This window comes from Pelobates fuscus, chromosome 1, assembly GCF_036172605.1.
Source record: "Pelobates fuscus isolate aPelFus1 chromosome 1, aPelFus1.pri, whole genome shotgun sequence".
In the NCBI taxonomy this organism is placed as follows: Eukaryota; Metazoa; Chordata; class Amphibia; order Anura; family Pelobatidae; genus Pelobates; species Pelobates fuscus.
In genome coordinates, this window is record NC_086317.1 from 391278493 (window position 1) to 391295067 (window position 16575).

At 39.4% G+C, this 16575-nt stretch overlaps 1 protein-coding gene across 1 annotated transcript; it reads left to right on the forward strand.

The window, feature by feature from the left end:
• Nucleotides 1-5379: 5379 nt before the first annotated feature.
• LOC134568359 (hemoglobin subunit alpha-5-like) lies at nucleotides 5380-8732 on the forward strand. The gene is made up of 3 exons (XM_063426918.1): nucleotides 5380-5546; nucleotides 7273-7477; nucleotides 8529-8732. The coding sequence occupies exons 1-3, from the start codon at nucleotides 5452-5454 to the stop codon at nucleotides 8655-8657; spliced, it is 429 nt and encodes a 142-aa protein (XP_063282988.1). The 5' UTR covers nucleotides 5380-5451; the 3' UTR covers nucleotides 8658-8732.
• Nucleotides 8733-16575: the final 7843 nt, after the last annotated feature.

A 16575-nucleotide genomic window follows, 5' to 3' on the forward strand; every position in this document is an offset into this window, starting at 1 on the left:
AGACTAGATGGGCCAAATGGTTCTTATCTGCCGTCACATTCTATGTTTCTATGCTACACGTGTGGGTACATTAATTAAGGCATTCAATGACCAGTGGCAGCAATTCTGGGCAAAACTTGACTACCACATTTCCAGCAGGATATCGCACCAGCCCGTGGAGGCGAGGTCTCAAGCGGCATACCACATCTGGGGTTTCACAGCGGAGTGCATATGATAGGAAGACTTCAGAATCACAATTTGGGTGACAGAAGTGACACGAGCAAAGGCCTGTTGCCAGTAGTGCAAGCTCCCTTGGCTTGTTGGGCCTATGCCCCTTATTAGAAGTTATTTTCCCTCTGCAGGAATTGGTTGATTTTCTCTCTTTTATTTGTGAAATGTATGTTTCTGATCCCACTTTTATGTACCCAATGTGGTATTTAGATCTATGTATATATTTAAGTCTATTTTAGTTGAATCAAATACTTCCATTTACTCTAAAACAAAATGAGGTGATTTTGTTACAATATGACAATATGTATAGTTTTGCAATATCCTAATATTCATTCAGTCATTTGTGAGCACATGTGCTATTTCTAATCTTTCTTGACTTATATTGAAAAGCTTACTTTGTATGGCTTATACTTGCCTCAATAAAAAATATTTACAAATAAAATAAAATACAAAAAAAACCTGTCAAAAAAAAACTAAGCTTGTATCATAGGAAAAGACATTATACGAGTCCAATATATTCAATAATGAAATGTACTAGTTAGCCACAATATTAAAACCACAAGCCTAATTTTGTGTAGGTAACCCTAATTCTGCTAAAATATTCTGATGATTCGGGGCATGGACTCCACAAGACCTCTGAACATGTCCTGTGGTATCTTCCACCAAGACATTATCAGCAGATCCTCTAAGTCTTGCAAGTTGCAACCAGGGGCCTGGATTGGATTTATTTTTCCAACACATCCCAAAGATGCTCAATCAGATTGAAATCTGTGGAATTTGGAAACCAAGATAACACCTTGAACTGTTTTGCAGTGTGGTAGGATTTTGCTGAAAGAAGCCAGTGCCACTAGGGAAAACCATTGCCATGAAGGAGTGTACGCGGTTTGCAACAATCTCTAGGTACCAGGACCAAAGCTTTCCCAGCAGAACATTTCCCCGAGCATAGCACTGCCTTTGCTGGCCTGCATTCTTCCCATAGTGTATCCTGCTGCCATCTCATCCTCCGGTAAACAACACACATCCATACGGTCATTTACCTGATCTGAAGGAAAATGTGATTAATCAGACCAGGTAACCTTCTTTCACTGAGCCACTTTCCAGTTCTGAAGCTCACATCCCCACTGAAGGCTCTTTCAGTTGTTGATAGTGGTCATCATGAGCACTCTGTCCAGTCTGTGGCTACACGGCCCTATATGCAACAAACTGCAATGCAATGCGTGTTCTGACACCTTTCTATCTTGGCCAGCATTAGGCTTTTCAGCAATTCGAGCTACAGTAGCTATTCTGTGTGATAGGACCAAATGGGCTAGCCTTGCTCCCCATGTACATCAATGAGTCTTGAGCGCCTATGATCCTAATGCTGGTTCACGGTTGAACTTAATTTCACCACATTTGGTAGGTACAAACCACTGCATACCCAACAAGAATTTCCATTTTGAAGATGCTCTGACATATATTTTACATATCAAGACATAATAACAATCATCTGCTCCTTAGCAGGTCTTAAAATTAGGTAAATACAATCTCAGATGAACAACAATAAATTGCATATTAGACAGTCTTGTGATTTAATCAACAAAAATAAAGTCAAAATGAAGAAGCAATCTGTTTTTTCTTTTTTTTTTTTAACAGTGGTGTTTTTATAGATTTTGCTATTAAAAGAGGTTTAATAAAAAAAAAATTTAAAACATGGTTGGGAAAAATATAAACAATCAAACAAATTTATCAAAACTTCCTATGCAACAGTAAATATTACATAAATTCAATCTGAGTTACCGTATATACTCGAGTATAAGTCGAGTTTTTCGGCACATTTTCTGTGCTAAAAAACCCCAACTCGACTTATACTCGAGTCAATGTCTGTATTATGGCAATTTACATTGCCATAATACAGACATGGGGCTGTGTAGGAGGGGGGCTGGCAGAGAGTGTTTACTTACCTCTTCTGCAGCTCCTGTCAGCTCCTTTCTCCTCCGCGCCGGTCCTGTCAGCTCCCTCTGCAAGTCCCAGTGTAAGTCTCGCGAGAGCCGCGGGGTCATAGCGTGGCCACGAGACTTACACTGGGACTTGCAGAGGGAGCTGACCGGACCGGCGCGGAGGAGAAGGGAGCTGACAGGAGCTGCAGGAGAGGTAAGTCAACGCTCTCTGCCAGCCCCCCTCCACTGAACTGCCAATGCCACTAGACCACCAGGGAGTGAGAGCCCCCCTCCCTGCCATGTATCAAGAAGGGAGGGGGGACGAATTTTTTTTTAAATAATAATAAAATAACAATACTTAAAAAATAATAATAAAAAAAATTATTAAAATAATAATATTAATAAAAAATAATAATAAAAATGCCCACCCCCCACCAAGGCTCTGCAACACATACACAAACACACACTGCATCACACACACACTCTGCATCACACACACACACATTGCACTCATACACACACACTGCATTCATACACACACACTGCACTCATACATACACACACTGCATTCATACACACACACTGTAAATAAATATTCAATTAATATAATTTTTTTAGGATCTAATTTTATTTAGAAATTTACCAGTAGCTGCTGCATTTCCCACCCTAGTCTTATACTCGAGTCAATAAGTTTTCCCAGTTTTTTGGGGTAAAATTAGGGGCCTTGGCTTATATCCAGGTCGGCTTATACTCGAGTATATACGGTATATAAAATAAGATAAAAACAAAAGAAAAAGATCTGGTCTGAATGGAATGGACTGAATGATCAAATTGTTTGTAATGTCAATATGTTAAATTATGATATTATAATTTATGATTATCAATTTCTATGTAATATGATATTTGATTCAATAAGCCAAATATGAATGAATGAAATGTTTTTATGTATTCAAATTCTTTGTTATGTATGATAAAATTAATAAAAAGATACTTAAAAAGAAAAAGAGGTCTAAGAAAAAAGAAGACATCTAATGGTAAGTATTACTTTTTATTGTCGGCAGGTATTTAAACTTATAGGGCCTCCTCTCATTATTATTAGGTTTTAAGGGGTAGGTAGGTTTTCATTTATTTTGAGTGCCATCCACTGCCATTAGTAAAGGTTGAGGCTGACAGTAGGTCCCCCCCTGTAGGGACATTTAATCTCCCTATTTATTAATATCAGAGCCCTCAGCCCTCACATGTCACCCATGGGTATTGGATGGGGGGATATTAGGTTCCCTCTCCCCATTTAATAATTAGAGTTTGCACTGTTGCCAATGTGTGGAGCTCCCCCATTTAATTTAATTATATACTTCATCTGTTGGCCAATATGTCCCAGCCACATTATTACTTAATTGAAGCCCCACTGTTGGGGCACAGAATTAAACCTATGTCTCCCCCCTCTTCATCATTTTATTTAGAGCCCCACCATTGGGGATGATCTGTCCAACCCATTCTTTAAATGGAAGCCCCTATCCAATGCCCATATTTGGCAATATGGGGTTGTATTTTACTTGTGAATGGGTGGTAATAGCTATCCAGTTGCCAGTCTTTTATTACACTGGCTGCTCACTGTTTAGCAGACATGTCATCACTTGCAGCTGCTTGTGCTGCCTGGCATATAGTTAACATGTAATCTCAAAGCAATCGGCATTTTGTTTGCGTCAGAATTAGCTCCTTTGCCCATTTCCAGACAGTCACCTCTGTGGCCACCGTTCAATTGAATTTATTGTTTATCTGCATCTCTCTTAGGGTAACACTGTTATTCTCATGTTTGTAGACACATTAGGGTCTTTACTGGAGGCATCCCACAAATGAGAAATAATGGAGGTGATGGATGAGAAAGGACTGAGGAAGGCAAGACTATATATATATATATACACCAGGGGGTTTAGAGTGAATTTATAGTGTATAACAGGGATATCATGACATGTTTTAGAGAAGCATATGACAAACACGTATTTATCCAGTGCATCCCTGCCTTATGTACACATCATAAGCATTCTCAAATCATGCCATTACAGCTCAAATAGATTTTTTTTTTTTACCATGTCTCAATGTGCATGTCAGACCATAGTTGTTAAAGCCTTTTCATGCATTTAAAAGGGGTGCTAATTAACAAAAACACAATTTTGTCTTTTATAAATGAAGGTGAGTCACATCCTTAGATAAGCAGTTCGATTGTAGGCTAGAAAATATGAACTTGTTTAGAAACAGGAGTATTAGTGGGGTTATATAACATTATTCCAATATATAGGGTTTGTACAAACAGTTCTCTGGTAACCTGCTGGTTAATAGGACTGCATAAAGGACAAGTGGTTATATGTTTAGATACGAAGAAAGGGGATTTCAACAATGGCAGTAGAAAGGGTTCTTTACATTTGGGACATACTTTTCTGCCTATATAAGTTGTTACAAGACACTGTACACATTTTAAAACCATGTCTAAATGCTTTTTTGGAAAAATAGGATATTTAGGGATATAATAGTTATTATCTAGAATGACAGTTTACTGATCAAAAGTAAATTTGGAGTCAAGAAAGATATTTATCCTAAATGTGCCCCGAGCTTTTGGTAGTAAGCTGTAAGTAAGGTGATAGATAATATACACTCAAAATAGGAAAATTTATGAAAAATGAAGTATGTACAACAAAATTAATAAGTATAATAAATCAATTATACACAGATCCTGCAAAGTGGACACATGACATGTGTGACATGTCATGATTCCCTTTTATTCCAGAAGTTTGGTCCTTAAGGGGTTAAACATGAAATTGCTAAATCTTTCCTAATTTAAGGAATTATGTATTTATATCATAAATGTATATTTTTCTCTATATTTTAGTCATTCTAGTTTAATTGCATTTTAGGTGAAGGCCGTCAATGAATTGCAATACAATACGGTAACATAAAGCATGAAATGTCACATTTCACAAAATGCTAGCTAATCACTTCAGAATGAATTTCATTTTAGACAATAGACTTGTTGTGCTGATGAGGCGGTTTATCAGTGCAGAAGACTTGCACAGTCATAGGAAGATAGGTACCGTATGCAACACACTGTATGTTGAGATAATGAGACAATATTCCTATCAGCAGTATAGAATCCATGACATATACGTTTTATTTTCAAGATAAGAATTTGGGTGCAACCAGAAAAATTGTTGATGGGAATATTTTTCAATTGTTTTCTTTGATGTCCATTTTCTTTAAAAATGCCAATAAACTGACCATTCAGTAGGGACTTTTAAACTCACTTGCAGAGTGTCTAATCCTTTGATCCAACATGACTTTCTCAGACGCTGAAAAGGCTGCAATTGTCTCCATCTGGGGAAAGGTAGACGGCCACGCTGATGAGCTTGGAGCAGAGGCTTTGGAAAGGTATGACTGACATTATATAACATTTTATTGTGAAGTATTTTCATTTATCAATTGAAGTAATATTTTATAACTTTCATATCTTAAGCCGGTGGTATAGTTAATCTAAACATGTTATTGCATGAGTCCTTAGTCCACATTCTATGAACTCTCTACACTGAAATATTTTACATAAATGCACAGGGATATTTACTAAACTGAGGATAGTCCTTAAATTTGAGAATTCATATCGAATTCCTGACAATGTTTTACTTTAGTGAATAAAAACCTGTTAAAGGTTTATTTACTAAAGTGAGCATTCAAACTGAATTCAAAATGAATGAGTAATTGAACTAAAAATATAGTTGACTTAAGAGATGCTTCCAATTTGACTATTTTGACAATAAATGCAAAATCACTTTAAATTCGCCTCAAAATCTAACTTTAGTAAATAATCCTCTATGTGTTTATTCAGTAAAGCTGGAATTTTAGAGGATCTATAAGGGATTTACAGCTTTAAATAGGCAAACTTTTTTTTTTTTAAATCCCTAACTCTGCTAAGTCGGTAATTTGGCCTAAATTCTACGATTCTCTTGTAATTTTTATACGATTACAAATGCAGTGAATAAACCCCAAAGTGATTCACTTTTGACTAATGCTCTGAAGTTCTGATGTGCATTAGAAATAGACATACTAATTGTACCAAAACCATTGCAAGTTCATTTATCAAAACCAGGGGTCCTCAAACTTCGGCCCCCCAGATGTTGCTGAACTACAACTCCCATGATTCTTTGAATTACATAGATAGCCAGAGAATCATGGCAGTTGTAGTTCAGCAACATCAGGGGGGTGAAGCTTGAGGACCCCTGATCTAAACTATATTTTTACCTTAATAAATTTGGACTCACTTTCTTGCGCGTGAAGTGGTTCATTACATACATTACTTTCAGATGTTCATTTTAGGAAGACCATAGATTATTTGTGATGCGGTTAAATAAAGTATTTATCATTTTAAGATCTAATAACACCTAGAAGGTGTAATAGTGCTGCCTTCCTTTTGCACGTGAAGCTGCAGTCATTTGATATAAAAATGTATAATAAATATTGCCAATGTGTAAAATTAAAGTTTTTTTCAACGCTTTACAAGATATATTAAAAATTTGAATTTGCATAAATTGTTAGAGAGATTTATTTCCTTAGAAAAGTTTTACAGCTCTATTAAGCTTTATTGTTGTGGTCTGACTTGTTAGAATTAAAAAATAATTGGTCCTATCACAACTCTTCCACAATAGAAGCTGAGTAACATAACAGAAGTTTTCAACTACAAGAGTTTTTCACTAAAGTGAGAATTCTAAGTGAATTTCTAATATAAGTCAGAGTAGCCAAACTGTAAGCATACTTGACCTAGAGGAGGGATGCCCAAACTGTAGACCCCAGATGTTTTAAATCTACAGCTTCCATGATGCTTTGTCATTCTAAAGTCATGCTAAATGCATGCAAAGCATCATGGGAGTTGTAGTTCTACAGCATCTAGGGATCTACCTTCTGGGCAGCGCTGATTAGAGAATGTTTCAATTTTAGTTATTCTTACTTTACATTTGAAATTCATTTTGTATCCTCTCTTTAGTGTTTCATAAATGTTTGTACATTAAATTGTGAATTGACAAGGGAATTAAAATTATGTTATAACCAGTTATGCAATTAACATGTAGTAATTTGCAGCCCATACTTATGTTTCTGTTTTGAACAGGCTGTTTCTGAGCTACCCTCAGACCAAGACCTACTTCAGCCATTTTAACCTGAGCCATGGTTCCCAGGATCTCCGCAGTCATGGTGGAAAAGTTTTGAACGCCATTGGAGGTGCTGCCAGTCACTTGGATGACCTTAGCGGTGCTCTGTCTACCCTCAGTGACCTCCACGCTTACCAACTGAGAGTTGACCCTGGCAACTTCAGAGTAAGAACTTTTTGTTATTTTTTCGCTTTACAATAACATGGGGTTATCAACAAAATGACTAAAATAAAATATATATGGGAGATTTATCAAAGTGTCCTGTTTTAAACAGTTGTACAAATTAAAGGTGGAGAAATCACCAGTGCTCATTCTTCTGGCTTCCATAATTGGACCTACTTTAAAAAGACTCTCTGGACATTATAACGACTTCATCAGAATTAAGTTGTTGTGGTGCTATGAGGTTCTTGGCACTGTCTTACCTTTAGGGGCTAAACTCTTAACAAGTGCTTTAACCCATACGTGTTGAACCCAGTGCTGGCTAGTAGTGATGTCCCGAACTGTTCGCCAGGAACCGTTCGCTGGCGAACATAGCTTGTTCGTGGCGAACATAGCTTGTTCGTGGCGAACGCAGCGGGCGAACATATGCGATGGTCGGTCCGCCCCCTATTCGTCATCATTGAGTAAACTTTGACCCTGTACCTCACAGTCAGCAGACACATTCCAGCCAATCAGCAGCAGACCCTCCCTCCCAGACCCTCCCACCTCCATGACGAATAGGGGGCGGACCGACCATCGCATATGTTCACCTGTCGCATTCGCCACGAACAAGCTATGTTCGCCGGCGAACGGTTCCCGGCGAACAGTTCGGGACATCACTACTGGCTAGATCTGCCCCTCTTTTTTGCTGTTGTATAAGACTTTAATCAGGAAGCCTCAGACAGGGACGCCGCTCAGTGGTGTTACTACCGCTGGTGCACCCAGTGTGGCTGTACTGGGGCCCACATGCTGAGGGGGCTATATGCTAGCTGAATTTTCTAATATGCAATTTGTATTTCCCATTAGTGTTATTTTATGTTCATTGACGTCATGTTAGTAGAGGCAGAAAGATATTTCATGTAAGAAGCACATTGATATAATTGTCTCTAAACATATGTTAATTGTAAAAAAGCAATAGCTTCTCGAAGATAAAATCTAATATTGAATACGAATTATTACATATTTTGTACATCTATCATAAATAACTAAATATAATTCCATTGTGTTTTTCTTGTAGCTGCTGTCTCACTCCATCCAGGTCACTCTGGCTGCTCACTTTGGAGCTGAATTCACTCCCACTGCCCAATCAGCCTGGGACAAGTTCCTCGCTGCAGTTTCTGCTGTTCTGGTTTCCAAATACAGATAAACTGACAATGTAAATGTGACAAATGACCATTTCATCACTGTAATTAATAACACCAATAAAGTTTTATTAAGGAAATTATTGATTTATTTTTTTTGAGGATTTTGATTTACTCAGGATTGTAGATTTGCCTTAAATGAACACAAATTATTTGAACTAGGTAAGTTAGAAATTCTCCTGGAGTAAAACAATGAAGTGTCCCCTCTATCTGCAACAACAACCCTTATAATTCTACAATGAGACAAAGCATCTCTTAAAACAGTAATCCATGTTGATTTCCACGTCTACATTTCCAAATTAATATGTTGAGGTTCTCTGAGCTGCTCTCTCTATTTCCTTCATGCTTTGGTGGAGTAGAAAACTTACTAAGGTTATCAGCTACTGGTACTCAGAGAGTGAGAGGTGAGCACTGTGTCCAGCAGGTCATAAAAAGTGAGTTGCACGGATGATTACAAAAAGTCTGGTGAACATTTGCTAATGTAGGAGGTCTAATGTCAGATCTGTATGCCAGATCGGAATGTATCTCGTACTCCAGTCCATCAGGAATCAATGATTTCTGGGGTACTAAGAGGTAATCTTGCCATTGTCACCACTGCATGATGTTCCCATGGCAAGGAAGATTGTCGATGTCACATGTCCAAGTGCAGTGCAGTAACAGCTGAGCAAACTCGGACACTTGCTTCTGGATGTGGCGCACGCTAGTGCCGAAACGCGCACTGGCCATTTTTTTTCTTTTTCTTTTATTTATTCGTTTTAGCCCAGTGTGATGGGGATTTAGGTATAGGTAGGCAGGATGACTGAGTTATGTGGGTACGATAGTTTGAGAATAATACGCTCTACCTCACAGCTGGTGTGGGGAGGGGATTTATTAATTGTTATATAAGGTACTTCATAGATAATTCCATTGTTTACCCGTGCATGTCAGCTATACTTACCCTTATCCATAGGCTGCTATTAAACATTAGCTAGAGAGTATCTTTCTTCATTGATTTATAGCATCTATCACTTACTCACATACATGAACTGGTGTGATTACTGACAATTGAGTCAGTTATAAAGTCACCCAGGTGTTGGCTTTTGTTTGCTTTACTTTCTTTGTTTAACTTTTTGTTACTTTATATTTGTATCCCTGTCCTTTTAGATATTGGTTACAATTTATATTGCTAAATCGAAGAAAAGAACACATTTTGCCAAGTGTTCAGAGACTGTGTTTTGAGTAAGAGACTAGTCACAGCTCATTATCCATAAAAATATAGATATTTGAATAATAATTTAATAATTTATTGGATACTTATTAAGATTTATTATGGTTCTTATCAACCCAAATATATCCATATTAGTTTCATGGTTCATTAATGTGAGGGATACACAATGCAAGGATGAGCCTTCTCTGTCTTCCAAGCAATTTTAAGAGTTTTAGCTTGTTTGCTTGTTTGTTTGTTTGTTTGTTTTGACTGACTCTACTAGTACTAATATGTTTATTACTTAGAAAGTTGTTTTGTTTTCCTTTTATTTATCTTGTGTAGGGGCCTGCTCTTTCTAATGAATTCTAATTCAGGAGTTTATTAGATTTTGCTGTTATTACATTTGCATTCTGGGTGAACTCCATTGTTTGAGTGCCTTCAACATGACTCTTGGTCCCCCTAGGGGAGACTGTTAGTATATCACCTAGATGTGGAGATGTCCAAAATGTTGCAAAAATTGGACCTAATTTCTGCACATTAAACATTACATTACATTATATTTAAAGGTTTGCAACCAATAATATTTATGAAAAGGCTGTGTGCAAGGGGTTACTTTGTTTTCTGTAGGGGTTGGGTGACCTTCAGTGTTGTATAAGTGTACAGCAGTATATGAATTTCTGTGTGTGGGTAGCTATGTGTAATATGCTAGTTATATGTCTGGGTAGCTTTTAGTGATGTGTGTGGCAGTGCGTGATGTGCGGGTTACTGTGGGTACCTGTAAGTTAAAAGTATTGCTGTGTGTGATGTGTATTGCCGTGAGTTGGAGAGCTGGGATAGAAGTGGTGAGAAAAGAAGTGATGGGAGGGGGTGATAGCAGGATGGGGAGAGATGGGAAAAGAAGGGATAGGGGGCATGATGGGAAGAGAGGGGGGTATAGCATAAGAGTGATTTGAATTTGGGGTGAAAGGGAAGGACGGCTGGGTGAGAGTGATAGGAGTATGGGATGAGAGGGTGAGATGGCTGGGTGGCAGTGATACAAGTATCGAGTGAAAGGGTTATATGGCTGGGTGGAAGTGATAGGACAATGGGTTGAGATGGTGGGATGGCTGTGTGGGGTTGATAGAAGTATAGAATTAGAGGGTGAGATGGCTGGGTGGCAGTGACACGAGTATGGAATGAAAGGGTTAGATGACTGGGTGGCAGTAATACGAGTATGGAATGAAAGGGTTAGATGGCTGGGTGGCAGTGAAAGGGCAATGAGATGAGAGGGTGGGCTGGCTGTATGGGGGTGATTGGAGTATGGAATGATAGGGTGAGATGGCCACGTAGCAGTGATAGGAACACGGGGTGAGAGGAAGGGTTGGGAGGGGATGATAGAAAGATGGGGAGCGATGGGAGAGGAAGAGATGGGTAGGAAGATGGGGAGACAAGGGGAAGATGGAGTGAGAGGGGTTGGGCGGGGATGATATGAAGATGAGGAGAGAGGGAGAGGTGGCTGGGTGGGAGTGATAGCACTAGATGGCTGTGTCACCCTGTGCCTATTATAGGTGCAGGTTGTGTATTATAGTTATTTGTCAAATGTATTGCGTGTACTCCTGTCCTGCAGATGCTAGGTGGATTTGGCTTTGCAGCGCCACCTGTTGGTTTAAATGATCCTACAAGCCTGTACAGAGCCACCTGTTAACCCCTTAACGCCGTTACAGCGTTCTATGCCGTCCCCATTCTAATGGGCTTTAAAGCCGTTGCGGCGGCATAGAACGCCATAACGCCTTAAGCCCCCAGGAGCTCCAGTGGACTTACCCCCGCCGGAATCCTCTTTGGGAGGACAGCCCAGGCAGCCCTCCCCGGCAAATCAGGCCCCCAGGGGCCATGTGATCGCTCTCAAAGAGGCCCACTGACGAGCTCTAGCATTAGAAAAAGGCCATGAATTTGTTCTGCGCAGCGCAAGCAGATTTAATAACATGCTTGCACTGAGTTTGCTTTTAAATTGTCTCTGGTGTCTCCACAAGTGGGATACCAGAGGACAAAAGGGCCAGGAAAGTGTATGGTGCATGTGTTTGGAGCCTGCTTATGGGATTGTGTGTGTGTAGAGTGTGGTGTGGTATTGTGTAAATAGGTCAATTTCATTTGTGTTTGTGGTGTAATATGTGTGGCTAAGGGCTGTAGAGAGTGTGTGTTTAGGGGGCATAGTGTTATAGGGAATGTAGCGAGTGTGTGCATACGGGCTGTAGTGTGTGTGTATAGGTGACGTAGTGTGTGTAGGGGTTGTAGAGAGGGTGTGTTTAGAGAATGTTGTATGTGTTTGCTGACAAGGAATGTAGTGTGTGTGTAGGTGGTGTAATGTGTGTGTGTGTAGGAGATCTAGTGTGTAAAGGACCCAGAGTGTGTATAGGAGATTGTTTGTGTGTGTGTAGAGGATTAAGAGTGCATATAGGGTAAGGGATCTAGCGTGTATCTGGAGTGTAATGTGTGTATTGGTGCAATGTGAGGGGTGCTGTAGTGTGTGTGTGTGTGTATATATATATATGGACGTATTGTATGTGTGAGGGGCGCAGTGTGTGTGTATGTAAGAGGGGTGCTGTGTGTGAGGGTGTTTTTATCTGCCGTCACATTCTAGGTTAACTCACTGTGTGTGAGTGAGGGTGCGCTGTGTGTCTGAGGGTGCACTGTGTGTCTGAGGGTGCTGTGTGTGTGTGGGTGCTGTGTGTGAGGGTGTTGTGTGTCTGAGGGTGCTGTGTGTGTCTGGGGGTGCTGTGTGTGTCTGGGGGTGCTGTGTGTGAGGGTGCTGTGGGTGTCTGGGTGCTGTGTGTGTCTGAGGGTGCTGTGTGTGTCTGGGGGATGCTGTGTGTGTCTGGGGGTGCTGTGTGTGTTTGGGTGCTGTGTGTGTCTGGGTGCTGTGTGTGTCTGGGTGCTGTGTGTGTTTGGGGATGCTGTGTGGGAGGGTACTGTGTGTGTCTGAGGGTGCTGTGTGTGTCTGAGGGTGCTGTGTGTGTCTGAGGGTGCTGTGTGTGTCTGGGGGTGCTGTGTGTGTGTTTGGGTGCTGTGTGTGTTTGGGTGCTGTATGTGTCTGGGTGCTGTGTGTGTTTGGGTGCTGTGTGTGTCCGGGTGCTGTGTGTGTCTGAGGGTGCTGTGTGTGTCTGAGGGTGCTGTGTGTGTCTGGGGGTGCTGTGTGTGTCTGGGGGTGCTGTGTGTGTTTGGGTGCTGTGTGTGTCTGGGGGTGCTGTGTGTGAGGGTGCTGTGTGTGTTTGGGGGTGCTGTGTTTGTGAGTGTGAATGTATTTTTTATTTAAATATTTATTTTTATTAATAATAAAATAAAAAAAGTTATATCCCCCCCTCCCTTCTTACCTTTAGCCTGGGAGGGGGGGAGCCGTGCTGCCATGGAGGGGGGCCGTGCTGCTATCCCTGGTGGTCCAGTGGTGAGAGTGAACTCTAGCCTGCAGGCTAGAGTTCACTCTTGCGAGATCTGAGCGTTGCCGCGGTCAGAATCCCGCGAGAGGACCCGCAAGCAGGGAGGGGGGACAAAAAAAAATGTATAATTCAGTTAAATAATAAAAAAATATAATAATATTAAAAAATAAAAAATAAAATAATAATTAATAAAATAATTAATAATATATCAAAATGCCCACCCCCACCAACACATACACAAACACACACTGCATCACACACACTCACACTTCATTCATATACACACACACTGCACTCACACACACTGCATTCATACACACACACTGCACTCATACACACACACTGCACTCATACATACATGCACTGCACTCATACATACACGCACTGCATTCATTATATACACACACTGGAAATAAATATTCAATTAATATATACGCGCACACACTGCACTCATACGCGCACACACTGCACTCACACTGCACTCATACACACACACTGCACTCATACACACACACTGCATTCATACACGCACTGCACTCATACGCACACACTGCATTCATTATATACACACACTGTAAATAAATATTCAATTAATATAATTTTTTTAGGATCTAATTTTATTTAGAAATTTACCAGTAGCTGCTGCATTTCCCACCCTAGTCTTATACTCGAGTCAATACGTTTTCCCAGTTTTTTGGGGTAAAATTAGGGGCCTCGGCTTATATTCGGGTCGGCTTATACTCGAGTATATACGGTATATACATATATTAATTCTACACATATATTTATGTAATATTTTTACGTACCGTATATACTCGAGTATATACTCGAGTATAAGCCGACCCGAATATAAGCCGAGGCCCCTAATTTTACCCCAAAAAACGTATTGACTCGAGTATAAGACTAGGGTGGGAAATGCAGCAGCTACTGGTAAATTTCTAAATAAAATTAGATCCTAAAAAAATTATATTAAAGGACACTCCAGGCACCCAGACCACTTCTGCTCATTGGAGTGGTCTGGGTGCCAACTCCCACTACCCTTAACCCTGCAAGTGTAATTATTGCAGTTTTTTTAAACTGCAATAATTACCTTGCAGGGTTAAGTCATCCCCTAGTGGCTGTCTATTAGACAGCCACTAGAGGACAATAATTAGAGAGGTTCCACTTACGATGGTGGGTCAAAGGAATTGGCACCACCTCACTAGTGGAACAACACCTTATTGGACACTCCAGGAGTGTCCTGGGGCTTAACCCCTTCAGATCAGAATGAAAACAAAAGAGATAATACTCGAAGAGGCTGGAATGAACCAGACTAGTCGAGTATATTCCTGGAGAGAAAATCGATAGATAAATCAATGAATAAATGAATAGATAATTAAATAAATAAATAAATAAGTAAATAGATCTATATACAGAATAACTACCTTATACTCTGAAATAGGATAGGTAGATGCACCAACACACAGTGTTATCTAGCCTTAATGGCTCACCTCCATTAGTTCCCTAGTTACCTAATATCCTAATCACTCTCACAATTGCTACTGGATACTGACTTTAATCGGCAATTTAGCATGGTCAAGTCCAGTAGATTAGAGTGTGGACCATAGGTAATTTGTCAGATAGCTGACCTTTTTTTTTTTTTTTCTTTTTTTTTACATCCCAGGGTATTTCAAGTGAATACAAGTGAATATTACTCAAGTGAATGTGCTAATATTTTAATACGTTGATATAATACAATGTATTTTTTATATGGCATAGTTTAATATTTAATACAAAAAATTTTTGTAAAGTTTATCAAAAAATATTAAATAATTAGAAACACTTATGTAGAAATATTGCATCTCAGCCGCTGTTAGTGGCAATGTATATCAGAAGGAGTGAAATATCAGTGACATGGATGTTCAGATATTTATTGATACATTTTTTAACAGCTAAAGCAGTTTGCATCTGGTGTTTAACTTGACGAGTAAAAGGAAATCAATGTTAATCCTATGTGAAGATCTCAATCTGGAAGCTAAATTTGCAAAGGATTGAATGTTCTTGCCTATTCTTCCGTATAGACTATCTGTTGTTTTATAACAATCTGGTGGATATATCAACTAATTGATTGTTGGATATGGATTAAAGACCTCCACTTTTCGAATGTTAGATAATCTAAATTGACTTTAGATAGTATGAGCTAGTAGTAGAAAGGAGAAATATAGAGCCAATAAAAATTCACAAGACTCCTGAATTCATTACTCTGTTCACTTCTTGATCACGTGAGATCTTAATGTGACAAACACGTTCTATAATACATAAAATAAGAGCCACCGGATGTGTCTCATGAACCTGCTACAGGAGCACATCTAATTCGCTTTTTGTACAATGCGAGATATGTTTTTGTGCATTACAAATTGTTCTATATGTGTATTTATATTAATCTTAGAGCTCAACTGAAATAAAACTCGCAGTAATATTCAGTGTATATAATTGTATCTGAGTGCTTAACTTCAATTAAACCCAAAGTAATATTCAATGTGTATGAATGTATCACAGAGCTCCATTGCCATAATGTGCAATGTGCATGCGTTATGGAGCTCCACAGCAAGTGAAGTGTATTGAGGTATCATAGAACACCAATGTTATAAATGCAGTGCACTTGAATATATTTATAGTTTCTGGAAGGAACTGTCACCAAACATGGTCAGGACTGGACATGACAATGCCACATGCAGCATACAAGATCCAGCGCACTCACTCATTCACTAAACAGCAAGTCTCACAGAATGTTTTATTTAAAAACACCTCACCTAGGCAAAAATAATGGGGGTTTAGTTACAGTATATGATGATACATTGCATAAGCCTGCCACAATGTCAATGTACCGCATTCTTGGTAGGCCTACGTTAGCACCTAACACTTGCTCTTATGAGATAAATCCACTTGGAAAAAGCTTCCTCCTGGTACTCTCTGCAGGTCAAAGTTTAATAGGGCCCTTAAGTGAGGCATCTGTGACAGGGAGGGGTGCAAAGCTGTGAAGTTGGCCTGGACTCCCAAATATATACAAAGAGGCTGTACTCACCTGAACATGCATTCATTATAGGGTGCTGCTGGGGCCAATTCATACAACATACAAGATCCAGCACACACGCTCATCCACTAAACAGCAATTTCAAGTCTCACAGAATGTAATAGTTTCATTTAAAAACACCTCACCTAGGCAAAAAACATTGTATTTCATATTGAACAAATTAATAATTAGGATTAAAAAAAAAAAAAAAAAAAACAATAGTTAAAAGAGAGTGAGGAGAGGTCACCAAACAAAGCCTAATCCAACAACTTCAA

Coding starts and splice junctions, on each gene's coding strand:
- LOC134568359 (XM_063426918.1), top strand. CDS start 5,452: ATGACTTTCTCAGACGCTGAAAAGGCTGCAATTGTCTCCATCTGGGGA. Junction 5,547..7,272: donor GGAGCAGAGGCTTTGGAAAG/GTATGACTGACA, acceptor TGTTTTGAACAG/GCTGTTTCTGAGCTACCCTC. Junction 7,478..8,528: donor TTGACCCTGGCAACTTCAGA/GTAAGAACTTTT, acceptor TTTTTCTTGTAG/CTGCTGTCTCACTCCATCCA.